Source organism: Camellia sinensis, chromosome 7, assembly GCF_055761805.1.
Source record: "Camellia sinensis isolate YWXY chromosome 7, ASM5576180v1, whole genome shotgun sequence".
Lineage (NCBI taxonomy): Eukaryota > Viridiplantae > Streptophyta > Magnoliopsida > Ericales > Theaceae > Camellia > Camellia sinensis.
Genome location: NC_138967.1, coordinates 187,537,878 through 187,555,000, shown reverse-complemented (window position 1 = coordinate 187,555,000; position 17,123 = coordinate 187,537,878). Strand labels below are relative to the sequence as shown.

Genomic DNA, 17,123 nt, shown 5'->3' with positions numbered 1-17,123 from the left:
GTATCTCTTTTGGTGTTTATTTTTGCCAAACTAGTTTTTCGTTTTCAAAAAGAAAAGAAAAGAAAAACTCATAAACGAGTTTTGAAAACTCATCCTATTTGATAAGAAGCTGATTTATATGACAATCTCAACTAGATTTCAAAACTTTTTTTCTGGTTTATTTTATTTTATAAGCATTAAAAAGATATTTTTGAATTTTGAAAAATTATTTCCAGCCCCAAAAAGGGAGAGAATATGAAATTATTGAGTTTTTTATTTTTTTTTTAAAAAAATTTATTATGAAAATTTAACCAAACACAGAACTTTTGGTGTTTATTTTTGTCTAACTAATTTTTCAAAATTGTTTTTAGAAGACAAGTTTTAAAAACTCAACCAAACCAAAGAAATAGATTTTGATAAGCTCAATTTGATAGGAAGCTGATATACTTGATAATCCTAGCTTGCCTGTAGTTGTCCTTCTGTTTGTTTGTCTATTCATAGTGGTCCAATTTTGTGATTCATTTGATTGCACATCTGCAGGTTGAGTTGGCATATTTCGATCATGGTGGCATCCTTCCATATGTCATTCGGAATCTGATTAAGCAGTAAATTGTTGAGCTTTTGGACCAAAAGTCTCTTCTTCTCATGAGCCTGTCTTCTCCTGGGATAGATGGCAACAACAACCCGCTTCAGTGGAAACTGCTATCCATCAGAAATACACTTCCACAGATTTTTCGCTTCCTTTGTCGCAATACAGCTTGAAGTTGGTTCTTAATAAGGGAAAAATTCATTCCTTTTTTTTTTTTCTAAATAAAAAAAAAAAATTTAAGTCCCGTTTCAATTGGGATGAAAGACCCGATACTTTATTGCATCTTTCCTGCTCAGTTTGGCAACAGAATTGTTCCAAGTCTGTATAACTATTATGATATTATCTCTCGTATATTCAGAATTTTAGTTGTATTGATCAATGGTTAGCCAGTGGTTGTGGACCGGAGGGCACATTAACTTTCTTTGGACCACCGTTTTTGTTATCTTTTGTGACTCTCTTTGGGCGTGAAGTTTGTGCCTTGAAACATTCCTTTGTTGGGTAGGGATGGTGTGGCATGTCTGTCGATTTAAAACACTTTGTTACAGGGTGTGGTTCTGGAGTTTTGGGAGATGATTTTTCAACCATGGCCGATAATTTTATGCTAGTGTATTGTATGGCAATATTCCTTGTTTGGTTTAACTTTGAGTTGGTTATAGTTTATTTTTTGTTTATTACTTTTATGTTTTTGTGTGTAAAATATAGCAACTTTCCTTACAGTTAAAAATATATATATCTATATAATAAGCTAAGAGGTTTTTTGAAAATGTCTTAAAATGTATGTGAGATACATTTTAATCCAATGGCTGAGATAATCCCCAATCAATATCCAACGGTTGTCATCAATTTTTTTACTGCCCAAACAATTTCTGCTCTCTCTCTCACGTCTGCCTAAATCCCTTACCCTTCCCTCTCTCATCCAACGGTTCTTTTTCTTTCCTACCCTCCATCTGCGCTAGCTCCCGACGCTGCTCTCCAGTCCTTGATATCTGCCTCTCTCCTTCTCTCTCTGTCGGGTTGTGAGGTTTTTGTTTGATAGATTTCTTGCTGGTTCTATTTGTGCAAATGATAGTGTTGCTTATTCTTCCGATTAAATTGCCGACAACGGGGAGCTCACGATCGTCGGACTGGAAATCGACCGACGAAGGCCATCGTCCTCGCCGCCATGTATGGGGGGGTCCGGTGCGAACGCCATCGACGCCGATCTGTTAACCCTCTTCACACACGCCATAACCACCACGACCAAAACTGATAGATACAAACACACACACGCACACACATATATATATATATATATATATAGAGAGAGAGAGAGAGAGAGAGAGAGAGAGAGAGAGAGAGAGAGAGAAATTGGGGATCTGGGAAATGGATAAATAAGGAATTAGGGTTAGGGTTGAGAGATGTTATTGAAAATTGAGGAAGATTTAGATGCGAGAGATAGACAGATCATGAATGTGAATGTATTTTTCCATTATTTGTTCATTTGTATTTTTTCATTGTTTATTCTAGGTTGATCATTGAAGGATTTTCTGGTAATTGTGGAAAGGGGCTTCATTTCTTCAACTTTTGAGCCTTTGGGGGCCTACATTGTGCTCTCTCTCCCTCTCTCTCTATTCAAGTGTAAATAATTTCCTTATTGTTTTTTAGTTTTTAGTTTCATATCTCAGGTGATTTCTGCTGGGTTAAAACTCATACATTTGTGACTTTGTGCCTTAAAACTCTGCTGCCTTGAATTCTGACTTTGTGCCTTAAAATTCTGCTGGGTTAGTTTATCACTCCAGAGATGAATTTCAGAATAATAAAATTGACTCAGGTTGACTGATTTCCTGTTTTTTACACCATGCCTTGAGTAAAAATTAAAGAGTACTCATGTTAATAACTCATGCTAAAATAACCGCAACTGGAGTTAAATGTGTGTTAAATTCTGAAATCACGTGTTAAATGTGTGTTAAATTCTGAAATCATGCTATGCTAAGAGAAAGACAAAGAAAGTGTTGTTGAATGAATTATAACCGCAACTGGAGTTAAATGTGTGGGGAATTGGAACGCATAGTATTATATATAACAATTTGACTTCCTATAGTCATCAAATTCTGAAATCACAAAATCAAATTTGACTCCCTGTAGTCATGAAATTCTGAAATCAAATTTGACTTCCTGTAATCAAATTCTGAAATCAATTTGAACACAATGGAACACACGGTGTAACTCAGTCAATTTGAACACAATGGAACACAAAATCAATGGAACACACGGTGTAACTCAGTCAAATTTGTGTTAAAATCTGTGTTTCCATTACTAAAAGGCAGAGTTTATTTAAGTGGAAAATCATAACTTCATCAATGATTTGACACAATCATTGAAGTGTGAGCTTTGCTCAAATTCTCTTGGTCCCCTGAACAACCACAAAAGAAGAGAGAGAGAGAGAGAGAGAGAGCTCTTTTTCCATTCTCAATATACTGTTATGTTCTGTCATTTTTTTTGGCTACGGTAATGGCCAAAACATAGATTATGTTTAGTCTGCCTTATTGTATAATCTTTTTTTTCTTTTTTTTAAGTGTCACTTATTGTATAGTCTGCCTTAAATTGTTCAATTTTCCACTTTGAAGTTGGATGAACATACGTTTATTATATTTGCTAATTATTTTTACAGGTGTCGGAGGCTATTCATATTTGTATGAGCCACTTTGGTGGGCTGGCATGATAACAAGTGAGTTTATTTTGTGCTTTCCTTTCAATAGATAACAAACTAAACTGGTTAATGCTATATGCTATTGCATTATGTGATCTCAGTTTCCTAAGTTTTTTTAATTCATAATCTTCACATTCTTAGTTTCTGCAGTCAAGGATTTTATTTTGCACAGAAGTTAATGACTCTAGAATTCAAACTTCACATTTTCCTTTTTACCCCCTGTTTTACCATTTATTGTGTGGAAACTTCCTTATCAATTTTTTCATATTATACATCCTACAAATCACAATGCAAATGCAGAAAAGCACCAATAATAAAATTAGTAATTAAACAATGAATAAAACAAAACACATTGACTTGGTAAGTAATTGTTTTGTAACAAACTAACCATCATCTGTAGATTTTTCTCTTCAAGATAACATGGTCTCATGTTTAAATATTCACTGAAAGATAAATGGCAGTTATAATTAGCGTTAAGGGTATAAATACAATTGTTGCTCGATACATGGTGTGCAAGGTGTTGATTTCCTGTTAAATAACTCATGTTAATAACTCATGCTAAAATAAAGGAAACAGAATTTCAATAACTCATGTGTTATCTCATGTTAATTTCAAAATTTCAATAACTCATGTGAGTCCTTGGACGCTATCTCCCTATTCTGTCTCTTTGACTCTTTGTTGATTTCAGAATTTTTTTCCGGATTATCTTGATTACTCTTTGTTGTATTTTTTTTAGTTAGATACAATGTGTTATCTCCTCTGTTATTGAGTTTTCCTCTATTATTGTGTTCCTTTATTCCTGTAGTCAAATTCATTGTGTTTATTATTATTTTTATTTTTAAAATCTTAATTTATTTTGCTTTTATTGTTTGTTGGACAAACTACTAAATTGAAATTCTTAAACAACATAATAATTATTTATTTGGTAGTATTATATATACCAATGGATATAAATAATAGAATAATTATTTGTTTGCCGGCTGTGGGAGTATTTCGGTGCTTCTTTGTGACTTACATCACCGGAGTTTTGGATTATTTCGTTGTTATTTTATTTGAGTTTTATAAAACTTAAGATACAAGTAAAATTGTTACAATTTTTTAAAAAGAATAGTATTTCTTTATATTTTTTCAATATTTTTGTCAAAAAAATTACAGACTTCATAATAAATTTTAATATGATACGTATGAATTACAACTGTATGTTGATCACAAAATTATTTATATCGTGCCTTCAGGCACGGGCATACGCTAGAACATAAAATTTTATGAATTACAACTCTCTAATTTCTGTTATTTGTAATTTTTATTTTTGTTCAAATTTTATGTTGTATATAGAACATAAAATAAGATAGAACTATTTTATCAAATCAGTTGAGTAGTGGTTTGTTGAATAATGGATTGTTGGTGTTTGTTGCTGGAGATAGAACTGCTTTGCTGAACAGTGGTTTGTTGCTGGAGATAGAACTGCACTGAATAGTGGTTGAATAATGGTTTTTTGGTTTTTAGTACACATTTTTTTGAGATTTTAAAAATTATTTATGATGGCCTCTTATAGAGTTTCGTTTTAAAATAAAATGGATTTTATTAATCTTATTTGAAGGTATGAATTTATCATGGTGAGTTTGAGGTATAATGCCTTCAAAATCTGTCACCATTAAAGAATTTGTTACTTTCCCTTTTATCACATCTTCCCCATCTTTTTAGTTTACCCTACTATGGTGGCTTAATTTTCGTCTTCACAGCCTTACCCCACCATCAAATACTAATTCTCAAACACATTGTACAATCAAATATGATGTACCCTACTATGATGTTTACAAGCTTAATAGTCATTTTGGAGGGTTTGAACATTGTGTAGACAGCATAATCAGTTATTTGTTAAAAACTAACATTCTGCTGGAGTTAGTGCAACATTTTATGTGCACATCCTTTTTGATATCTTAATTTTTATGTGATTATCCTAGGTTTGCTTGCTTATGGTTGCATCCATTTGAATGGACAAGTAACTTATTGGAAAATAAAAAGAAAAGAAATAGATTCAAGGCATTTTGTCTTCTGCAGGTTGGTAATAATTTGTTATTTGTCTTCTGCAGGTTAAGATTGCAATGATTGGAATCATGGCTGGTGGTGAAGGACTTGATTTTTCATCAGCTGCCTCAGAACCCATCTCATATGTCTCAGGTGTAATTAATTTGCATATCCTTGAGCATTACTGAATCTTCTCTTTAATCATCAAGAAATTGGTGGATGGTTAAAATTGTCTGTTACTGGTTTAAATTCAGTTATGAACTAATGATTTTCTATTAAGTGGTTTAGGTTAAAGTCTTCTCATTTCTAAATCTTTACCTTACTCTTTATGTATGATGAAGTTATCTTAGCTGGACCATTCAGTGGTCCTGCTTACAAATTTAAGCTGCCAGCCACTTTGTTCTTGATATCGCTGCTATTTTTATTGTTATTCTTTTAATATTCTTTCAATTCGCCACCCTTTGCTTTGAATTGCGATTTCAGATTTTGCCTTCAAAGGCTTGCGAAGAAAGCAGAAAAATATTTTAGGTGAGATTCTCATTTCTGTTTATCTCAATCCCTCTTTGTTCGTCTTCTTTATCTCTCCCTTCTCTCCGACTGGCTTCAATTCGCAACCCTTTGATTTGAAATTTTTGAATCATTTTTTTCATGGAAATCTTATAAGCCTCCTCGAGTTCTTGAGTAGTTAACATAGTTGTTTATTCTGAAATCTATGCTTTCCAGATTTATTTTGAAATCTATTCTGAATGAGTTTATGTCGTTCATTCTATTTATTTCTTTTGTGTAGTATAAGTTTGGTTGCTGAGAAATTTGGAAGAAAAAGGGGAAAAAGACTCTATCATTGAGAATTAGAAGTCACACCCATTAAGTGTTTGTTTGAATGGGTCTGAGATGTTCTTCCATTTTTTAACTGAATCGACAGTTGGGTTTTCTTGAGCTATCCATTTCATGGGTTTGTGCTGCTGGGTTTTCTGGTTCGGGTTCAAGATGGTATTACCATTGAAAACACTGAATTTATACACAAAAAAAAAAAAAAAAGCTTAAAAAAGTGAGATGAGAAAAAATCCCAAACTGTTTAAGAACATTGAATTATTGAAGAACATTGAATTTTTTAAACACACACAAAAAATTTAAGAACACAGTTTTTAAACACACAAAATGAAGACACAGAAAATTTAAGAACATTGATTTTGTTTTTTTTAACACCAACAAATTTTATGAACACTGATTGTATTAACAAATAAATCAAACTAATAAACATTTCAATTTCCTATTTCAGTTCCAAGCTTTGCGAGCTATGGTGCAGGCCAATCCACAAATTTTGCAGGTTCTTATCCGCCACTCTGCAGCCAGTCTTTTTGTTTGTCCATCTAACATTTAAAAATGTGAACATTTTATTTTTCATTTTTCTTCTGAAAAAAAAAAGAAGAAAAAAACCCACCCTAAACAGCCTCATTTACTTTTCTTATTGACAGCCCATGCTTCAGGAGCTAGGGAAGCAAAACCCTCACCTGATGAGGCTTATTCAGGAGCACCAGGCTGATTTTGTTCGCCTGATCAATGAACCTGCTGAAAGTGGAGAGGGGTATGTTCTCTGGTTGGTTATATTCATTTAAATGATAGTTATGAATGTTCACGGTCCTAATTTGCTATTAATATGTTATCAGTAACGTACTGGGACAGCTTGCTGCAGCAATGCCACAGTCTGTAACAGTTACACCTGAGGAGCGTGAAGCCATAGAACGTGTAAGTATTGTCTTTTCCTAATTTTTATTTGAATTTAGATGTGTTTAGTGTGGTGGTCTTGAAGTGATCTTTTGATAGGGGTTTTTTTCCCAATACCTATGAATTCTATTGGATCCATAACTATACATTGGAAGACTCCTTTGGATCTCCTAGAAATATATCCATACCTGATCCCTCACATCAATTCCATGATCCTCTTAATCCTTTCTCATTCGAGTCCAACATCTGTTGGAATTGATACTTTGGATCCAGTTAGATAATATTTTGTAAATTTTAATTTTTTGTCAATTGTCCTTTATGTAAGCCACTTTATTTATTTGCATTTTTTTTGTCCAACTCATGTTTTTTGTTGTTCAAAAGTTTGACTTTTGTATTAGATGCTTGCTCTATTATTAGAATCTTGCGGTTTGCGATTCAGGTCATGATTCGATTTGCAATTCATGCTTATATTGATACAAATCTATGGGTGAATCTATTATTAGAATCTTAATTGAATGTTTTGGTGGTCACAGGTTATGTTAAAGGAATAGTTTTGGTGGATATAGCAACCATGGTTTAAAGGAATATTATGAAAATATTCAAAGTTTGATTTTTTTATTTTGTATTCAAACAATCTGCCTTATTTTTACAATCTGCTTTATTTTTGTATTCAAACAATCTGCTCTATTTTTATTTTGTATATGGAAAGTATTTTTTCTGAGTTCTGAGGTACGGAGATAAATAAGGATTATAAGATTTACGTGGTGTGAATGCAACTGATTTTTGTGTTTGGAAAAAACTCTGGGAATCTTGAATTCCCTCTAAATGGGCAGTATTCGTGTGGAAGTGTCTTCATAATATAGTATCTGTGAGATGATAGTTAAAGATAAGAGATATTCTCAATCCAGTGTGATTGATTTGCGAATGCGGCCGAAACCATTGAACATCTCTTTTTTCAATGTCATGTATCACAAAGAATTTGGAGAGGTACTTCTAGGGCTTGGACTTTACCTGTGGCCACCCAGTTTGCTTTAAACATGGTGGATCAATTGGGTTACAATGATTAAAGAAGAGGACATGATTGTTCAATCTATTGCCTTGCTATGGGCAATTTGGAGGCAGCGAAATAGTGTGGTCTTCCATAATGAAAAGATGACAATAGAGCAGAACTATTTCAATTGCTAATGAGATTCATCAACATTGGACTAACTGTGCATTCATGTTTTCCAATGATAATATCTTAGAATGTCTTATTGATATCTTTGGAAAAAGATGGAAATACAGAGAATTGTGGTCTTCTTGCTAATAACCTATCTTTAAATTCTGTTTTCCAGTTATATACATGTGTGGTAGATGGAGCATGGAAGTGCAAAAATGGAGAGGCAGGAATAGCATGGGTCTGTTTCAATGAAAATCAAGACATTGTCTATCAACAAGCTGATTGTCTATCAATGAAAATCAAGACATTGCAGAATCCATTTTTAAGAAGTAAAACATGCTTTGGGAATTTTGAATTTTTATAATGAGCAGATGTTTTGAAGATGTTTTTATAAAAATGGAGTGCAGTAATTTTGAATTCAAAATTTTTTATAAAAACATCTGTAATTTTGATTTTACAGATGTAATTTTGAGCAGATGTTTTGAACAAAAATGGAGTAATTTTGAAAATGGAGTAATTTTGAACAAAAATGGAGCAGATGTAATTACTACACTTGATGATGTTTTTGTAAAATTACTGCACTCCATCTCATTAATTTTTGATTTCAAAATTTTAATTTTTGAATTCAAAACATCTGTTTTATAAAAATTCAGAATCCATTAATTCAAAATTTTGAAGTAATATTACTTTGGGAATTTTGAATTTTTACAAAACATTTGCTCATTTTTAAAACATCTAATCAAAAATTACTGCACTCCATGTAATATCCATTTTTATAAAACATGTTTTTATAAGAAGTAAAAATTACTTCTGTTCAAAATTACATCTGTTTATAAAAGTATGTTTAAAGCATCTTTATAATGAGCATCTGTTTATAACATATGTTTTTGAGATGATAAGTAATATCTCAAAGTATCTTTATAAAACATATTTTTGTAATCTGTCAATAAATAAAAATTTATTAGTGACAACATTTTTAAAGTAGAAAAATTGTCAGTAAATCCAATTTGAGGGGTGCATTAAGTATTAGATCCAAGCTTTGGTCTTTGTTATTTATAAAGACTCATATGTTTGTTTTTTTTGTGTAGTTAGAATTGGATTGGCAGCAGTAATACTAACTGGTGTGTATTTTAATTTTAATTTCTTTTAAATTACAGAGTACTGGTTTGTGTGCATTATTAGATATTTATTATTATTATTTTTTTATATTTGATTTGTTTTGAATTGTAGAGTGTAGTCTATTAAATATATTTTTATAATTGCATTTTTATCTTAAATTTAAATAGTGTTGCGATTACAATTATATTATAATCCTAACATTATTTACACCGTGCCTTCAGGCACGGGCATACGCTAGTATATATATATATATTGAAATTTTATAATTTTGGTATAATTATATTGATCTTTATATTATTTAGGTTAAAGAGATTAAAATTAATATAAATAATATGAAAATGTAGAAATAAGTAAGGTAGAATATACATTTTAGTGTAAAAGGGATAATTTTATTTTTTATTTACATTATTGATGAATTATTGATAATTAAAAAAATTGGCATTTAGATCATAAATTTAATTTTAAATTTTATTTGGCCAAAGGGCTAATTTTTTGTTCAAAATAACAAGCCTAGTTAGAATGATCAAAATATACCTATATATCTATATAATAAGATAGAATGGTTTTTGAAAATATATAAAATGTATGTGAGATATAGTTGATTGAATGGTCTAGATCAATCCTAATCAATATCTAATGGTTGAGATGAATTTTCTTCCCGCCCAAACACTCTCTCTCTCTCCCTCTCCCACCTACCCACGTCTCCTCCCCCATTCCCTCTATCTCTCTCTCCCTCTCTGTTATTATTCTTCTTTCCTACCTTCTCTTTTGCGCTCGCTCCCGACGCTGGCCTCGATTTCTGCCTCTCCTCCCTTCTCTCTTCGTGACTTCAAGTTGCAACCCTCCCACTTGCAAGGTAGGGTTTCTGATTGTGAATCGTGAAACTGTGCTTCGATTGGGTCACCGAAGGCTAGGGTTTCCACCACCATAGCCACCGTCATCATCATCAACTTCCTCGAATTCTACATTGACGCCGCCGTCTTCTCTTTCTCTCTCTGCTTCGAACCCCCATGGGAGCTCTCTGGTACCTTTCTTCCTCTCTCTCTGGTACCTCTCTCTCTCAATTCAAGTGTAAATAATTTCCTTATTGTTTCTTAGTCATTTGTTCTAATCATGTGTGATGATATGTATAGTTGCCCAACTCTAAAGGGGTCATATTTTCTTGATTTTCTGTGTCTGTTTTTGAATTTCCTAATTCGCTGTTTTTGAATTTCCAAATTCAAACCCCAATGGCTTCAAGACCCATAGTTCAAGGTATTTAAATCTGTCTCTCCCCTTCTCTCTGTGTGTCTGTTTTTGAATTTGGGTTCAAAGTATTTATATATGCCTTTTCCTTTATCTCTCTGTGTCTGTTTTTTAATTTGGCTTCAAGGTTCTGTTTTACATTGTCTCTTTATCTCTCTCCCTGTGTCTGTTTTTGAATTTGAGTTCAAGGCATTTTATTTGAATTTCATTCTCTTTGTTTACTCTCTCTGTTTGTGACCTGATGAATTTAGATTCAGTTTTGGAATTAAAATTTGACAATAGTAGATGTTGTGTGTGTGTGTGTCTTTGCCCAGGAATCTGTGATGTTATGTGATGCTGTGTGTGTGTTATGTGAATCTGTGAGTTATGTGAATCTGTGATGTGTTCTCAACAATTTAATCAATCCATTGTGTTCTGTACTTTTTATGCAGCATTTACAAACACTTATTGCCTGAACTAATTAATAAAGAAACATGAGAAAAGTTAGAAGAATGTATATAATGCTCTTAGACATTTCAAAGTTTCCTTCTTAAATTAACTTCGTGAAATATCAATCATTCACTTTCAACAAATGTCATAGGCTGGCTATATTTACCAAGAGATTTTGTGTTTTTCTTTTTTAATTGTAAAGATAGGTTGTTTAATCAACAGTTAGAACTCAAAAAATTTATTTTGGTTATGGCTCACACCATACACTCCATTTTATGAGTGCATTTTTTTGATCTATAGTTTTTTATTAGAGTGTTACATTCAGAATAAAAGAATACTGTGAGTGGGTTCTAAGTCAGGTAAAGTTTGGAGTAGGTGAGTTGGGTATTCAAAATTTGTGAAATAAATATTCAAAATATGTGAATTTATGGCACTGATTTCTTTCTATGTGCTTTCTTGCCTTCTACATACATATGTTACTACAAATCCTACTTGCATCAGCTCATCATTTGGTCGTCATCAGCCTTATTTTGCCAAGTCACAGCTATTTTGATCTGCGTTCAACCCTTTTTTTTTCTTCCCTCTAAAGGATCATTCAACGTTGAACAACAATTTAATCAATCCATTGTGTTATGTACTTTTTATGCAGCATTTACAGACCCTTATTGCCTGACTGGATAATTTTTTTAATTGATTTAATTTTATTAAATTCGATAATGAACTAATTAATAAAGAAACATGAGAAAAGTTGGAAGAATGTATATAATGCTCTTAGACATTTGAAAATTTCCTTCTTAAATTAACTTTGTGAAACATTTCTACAAACCAAATTGATAATTCTTTTATATGAACTCATACAAAGCATTTTTTATAAAATATTGTAAGTTTATATACTTTTATTAAATTTTTTGTGTTAAAATTTATATAATTATATTGTAAGTTTATATCTATATAATATGGGAGAAAGGTTTTTGAAAATATGTCTAAAATGTATCAGAGATACATTTGGATGGCTCAGATAAATCCTAATAAACATCCATGGCTGAGATGATTTTCATTCCCGCCCAAACATGCTCGCGCTCTCTCTCTCTCTCCCTCTCCCACGTCTGCCCACGCTTTCAGTACCACACACGTCTTTAACGCCCTTTCTATACCTTCTCTCTCACATTCTCATAGAAGAGACCTAAAAATGAAAATCATCATCATAATCATCATCTCCGAACTCGCCACCATCGCCTCCGTCTTCGCTTCCTTCATCTACCTCCTCAGCTTCTTCACCCATGCTTCTCACAACGCCTCCTTGCTCCTTCTCTGCCTTCGCTATCTGCCTTTGCTATTGTTGATTGCGCCGCCTCCCTTCTGCTAATCGTCAAATCAGTGGTTTCTGGTTAGATTCCTTCGTATTAGCTTGAATTAAAACTCAGCGATTGTTACCGTGCGGCGTCGATTCGACGCGAGGCGTTGCAGAGGCTCTCATGGAGGTCTCTCTGATCTCTCTAATTTCTGTTATTTCTAATTTTTATTTTTGTTCAAATTTTATGTTGTAGATAGAACATAAAATAAGATAGAACTATTTTATCAAATCAGTTGAGTAGTGGTTTGTTGAATAATGGTTTGTTGGTGTTTGTTGCTGGAGATAGAACTGCTTTGCTGAATAGTGGTTTGTTGCTAGAGATAGAACTGTTCTAAATAGTGGTTGAATAATGGTTTTTTGGTTTTTAGTACAGATTTTTTTGAGATTTTAAAAATTATTTATGATGGCCTCTTATAGAGTTTCGTTTTAAAATAAAATGGATTTTATTAATATTATTCGAAGGTATGAATTTGTTATTGATCTTAATCTTAATCTAAAAAGGAATGCATATGAACCTGGTGAGCAGTGGATTATTTATATTCCGTATGTTCTTTTTTTTTTCTTTTTCTTTTTTTAATTTTTTTATATGACATCCACATTTGCCAAATTCTGTAATATTGTTCTATTTTTCAGGGTATTCCAGAAGTTGCAATGCCCGTGAATCAGGCAACTTTTGAGAGGGCTGAAACAGGCGCAGCAGCAGCTGCACCTGTCTCTGGAGCACCTTATTCATCTCCCTTGAATTTGTTTCCTCAGGTCTAACATTAGTTTAGATATTAGATAGAGAGTTTCAAGTGTATCTTTACCTTTTATATGTTTCTTATATTTTTTAAACTGAAATATCTCCAGGAAACAATTTCACATTCTGGTGTTGGTGGAGTTGGCTCCCTAGATTTCCTAAGAAACAACCAACAGGTTTGGTTCCTATTATATTATTTGCTGTCATTCCTTGCTTTAAGAAGATTGTAATTATAGGAGTTTGGTTTGATCTTAAAGCTTTGCATTTGAATAACTGGATCTGCTTATAGTTAAATAGTTTTTTGTCCCAGTAAAGTTTTTAATAAGATCAGATCTTCCCAACCATCAACCATGTACTTACTACGAGATGAAATCAAATTAGACCATCTTGATTTATACATATTTTCTATTGAAATTAAATTTATTTCTTATTCATTTTTTTTATATTGTTTGCTTTTCAGTTCCAAGCATTACGTTCTATGGTGCACACAAATCCACAGATTTTACAGGTTTCCTTTCTTATTCAGTTAATGTGCTACACTTTTTTTTATTAATCTTAATCTTATTGAGGTATCATGCCTTCAAAATTTGTCACCATTAAAGAATTTGTTACTTTCCAACATTATTCTATTAGTATAATATGCCCATTTTGTGATTGAACCCCAAACCCCGTATTACTCTCTTCATCTTCTCTCTTCCTCCCTCTCTCTCCCAATCTTCATCAACAATGACGGAGCCGTTGCCCATTTTCCTTCTTTAGGAAAGCTGTGTACTTTGTCGTTGATTTTCCATGATTGATGTGCAACTTCACAACTTGCCAAGCAGAGTTTTTATTTTTGAAGGGCATACACTCTAATCTAATTTTATAATCTCTAATCTCTAATCTTTAGTCTTTACTAAACGATTGTGACATAACAACGCAAAACATGCCATATTGTCTTTGGGATAAACAAATTCATGCATTGATCAGGAGTTGCTGCAATCTAGAAGGAGATGGGTACACATTGGGATCTTTGTATGGAAACTGTTTCCATGTTTATTTTTTTTTTACTTTTGCTTTTGCAAGCAAGAAACAATTTTAGAAGAGCCATATGTACTTATTAATTGGTGTCTTTCTTGCAGGCGCCTTTGAAAGTTTGATTTGCCTAGACATGAGTTATCAAACAATATCTATTAGAAATGGGAGTAGACAAGGAAAATGCGGAGGGATTAGTCTCTGCGATGAGCAAAGGTTTAATTACGTTGAGAATGAGGAAGCCATATCGCATTCTTAGAAGGTATTCTTTAGGAAAGCTGTGTACTTTGTCGTTGATTTTCCATGATTGATGTGCAACTTCACAACTTGCCAAGCAGAGTTTTTATTTTTGAAATTTGTGAAGGGCATACATACCATGCTGTGGTAAACACACTGGACAGATACATGCATAAGAGCCTACATGAGTGAATTTTTATTTCTTGCACTATTTTTTATTTTCAATCTACCTTGCACTGGTGGATGAATGTTATGTATATGTTGTGTGTTTTTCTTACCATCAAATTGTGAGCTAGAGTTTTATGTTAGAACAATATTTTGTTTGTCTAAGTGCATATACGTACTGATTTCAAGCCCATTATAAGTCTACATTGCAAAGGCCTTCGAGTACTTTTCTTTAAATAAGCTTTTTATGCATGTTTGTATGTGCGTGTCCATTGGCATGTGTTTGTTTATTAATGTGGCATAGCATTCTCTTACTCAAAGAATTGATTATAGTATAGCGTTTTGTTTGATAATTTCTTTGGATTCTGGTATTGACTTTCTGGAGTGAATTTTGCAGAAGGATTTTGATTACCATTCATTAGGAGTTTTAGAGTAAGGTAGTAAAATCTTTCTATATCCCAGAAGTTGATTATAATACTACTAGGAACTTGAGAGCTGAGCAAAATCTCTTTTCGGTTTTTCCCTTTTGATTGGACTATGCTATTGTGTCTCGAACCTTTTATGCTTAGTTGAACCAATTTGCAAATGCATTTGATGGTCAATGAAACTTTGCTACAAAATCGCTTCATAGTGATTTGGTGGTCGCTGTGTTTAAGAAGCCGAAGAATAATAGAACATGCTTGAAAGAATAAAGTTCAAAAAATGAGAGAAAATGTATGGTGTGCTTTATTTCTTTCTAAACATAATTTTTTTTTGGTTTTTAAATATGTTTTAGTTTTAGATTGTATAGAGTGACTTAAATTTGATAATATTTATATTGTTTGAAGATCACTTCCCATTTTATTGGTTAATACTTAATAGTTATGTTCGAGTTTATATTTCTAATCCTGTGTAGATGGTCAAATAATTTGTTTCCCAATTTAGTACCCAAGTTTTTGCACTATAAGCCTGCTGTATTGGGAGTTATGTGTTTGTGTCTTTCTTTGTTCTGTTTGTTCCTCAAATCCTTTCTGTATAATCAGTTTGAAATCATTTTAATTCTAATTTCGCATTCCATGATTAGACCATTCAATCCAATGTTCTTTAAGTACTGGACTCAATATTTTTGCTACATTTTTATCTCACAATTGTATGTAACTTTTGCCATTATATATTCAATGAGTTGGAATTATTTTTATTATTATTATTTTTTTTTTTGGGGGGGGGGGTGTTGGTAAGTAATGCATTAGATTGTTATTGGAATGATTTGAATTCCAATGACTAAAGAGTGGTGGTTTTGTTCACTGATTAACTAAATCTTCTGCACATCTTGAATTCCAATGACTAGCGTAAGCCCGTGCCTAAAGGCACGGTGTAAATAATTTTAAAATTAAAATGCAGTTATAATTTATACGTATTATGTTGAAATTTATAAAGTTCGTGTTATTTTTTGATAAAAATACTGAAAAAATATATTGAAATATTTTTCTTCTTAAAGAACTTATAAAAATTTCAATATTATATTTTTTCAGTATCTTTATCAAAAAATGGCACAAACTTTATAAATTTCAACATAATACGTATAAATTATAACTACATTTTAATCTTAAAATTATTTACACCGTGCCTTTAGGCACGGGCATACGCTAGTTAACCAATAAAATGGGAAGTGATCTTCAAACAATATAAATATTATCAAATTTAAGTCACTCTATACAATCTAAAACTAAAACATATTTAAAAACCAAAAAAAAATTATGTTTAGAAAGAAATAAAGCACACCATACATTTTCTCTCATTTTTTGAACTTTATTCTTTCAAGCATGTTCTATTATTCTTCGGCTTCTTAAACACAGCGACCACCAAATCACTATGACGCGATTTTGTAGCAAAGTTTCATTGACCATCAAATGCATTTGCAAATTGGTTCAACTAAGCATAAAAGGTTCGAGACACAATAGCATAGTCCAATAAAAAGGGAAAAACAGAAAAGAGATTTTGCTCAGCTCTCAAGTTCCTAGTAGTATTATAATCAACTTCTGGGATATAGAAAGATTTTACTACCTTACTCTAAAACTCCTAATGAATGGTAATCAAAATCCTTCTGCAAAATTCACTCCAGAAAGTCAATACCAGAATCCAAAGAAATTATCAAACAAAACGCTATACTATAATCAATTCTTTGAGTAAGAGAATGCTATGCCACATTAATAAACAAACACATGCCAATGGACACGCACATACAAACATGCATAAAAAGCTTATTTAAAGAAAAGTACTCGAAGGCCTTTGCAATGTAGACTTATAATGGGCTTGAAATCAGTACGTATATGCACTTAGACAAACAAAATATTGTTCTAACATAAAACTCTAGCTCACAATTTGATGGTAAGAAAAACACACAACATATACATAACATTCATCCACCAGTGCAAGGTAGATTGAAAATAAAAAATAGTGCAAGAAATAAAAATTCACTCATGTAGGCTCTTATGCATGTATCTGTCCAGTGTGTTTACCATAGCATGGTATGTATGCCCTTCACAAATTTCAAAAATAAAAACTCTGCTTGGCAAGTTGTGAAGTTGCACATCAATCATGGAAAATCAACGACAAAGTACACAGCTTTCCTAAAGAATACCTTCTAAGAATGCGATATGGCTTTCTCATTCT

At 32.3% G+C, this 17,123-nt stretch overlaps 1 protein-coding gene and 2 long non-coding RNA genes across 3 annotated transcripts in view; all 3 read left to right on the top strand.

The window, feature by feature from the left end:
- LOC114260938 (aconitate hydratase, cytoplasmic) overlaps nt 1–947 on the top strand; it is a 16,486-nt gene extending 15,539 nt beyond the window's left edge. The window contains exon 20 of the mRNA XM_028201137.2: nt 520–947. Within this exon, the coding sequence (XP_028056938.2) occupies nt 520–588 (69 nt within the window). The 3' untranslated portion in view covers nt 589–947. The remainder of the gene's footprint in view (nt 1–519) is intronic.
- A 2,216-nt stretch (nt 948–3,163) lies between these two features.
- LOC145795526 (uncharacterized) lies at nt 3,164–6,858 on the top strand. The gene is made up of 5 exons (XR_014336591.1): nt 3,164–3,275; nt 5,351–5,438; nt 5,769–5,813; nt 6,565–6,612; nt 6,761–6,858. It is a non-coding gene; the product is annotated as an uncharacterized LOC145795526 (long non-coding RNA).
- A 3,614-nt stretch (nt 6,859–10,472) lies between these two features.
- On the top strand, nt 10,473–13,564 carry LOC114305392 (uncharacterized). Its single transcript, XR_014336590.1, has 4 exons — nt 10,473–12,859; nt 12,950–13,072; nt 13,166–13,231; nt 13,516–13,564. It is a non-coding gene; the product is annotated as an uncharacterized LOC114305392 (long non-coding RNA).
- The last annotated feature ends 3,559 nt before the right edge of the window (nt 13,565–17,123 follow it).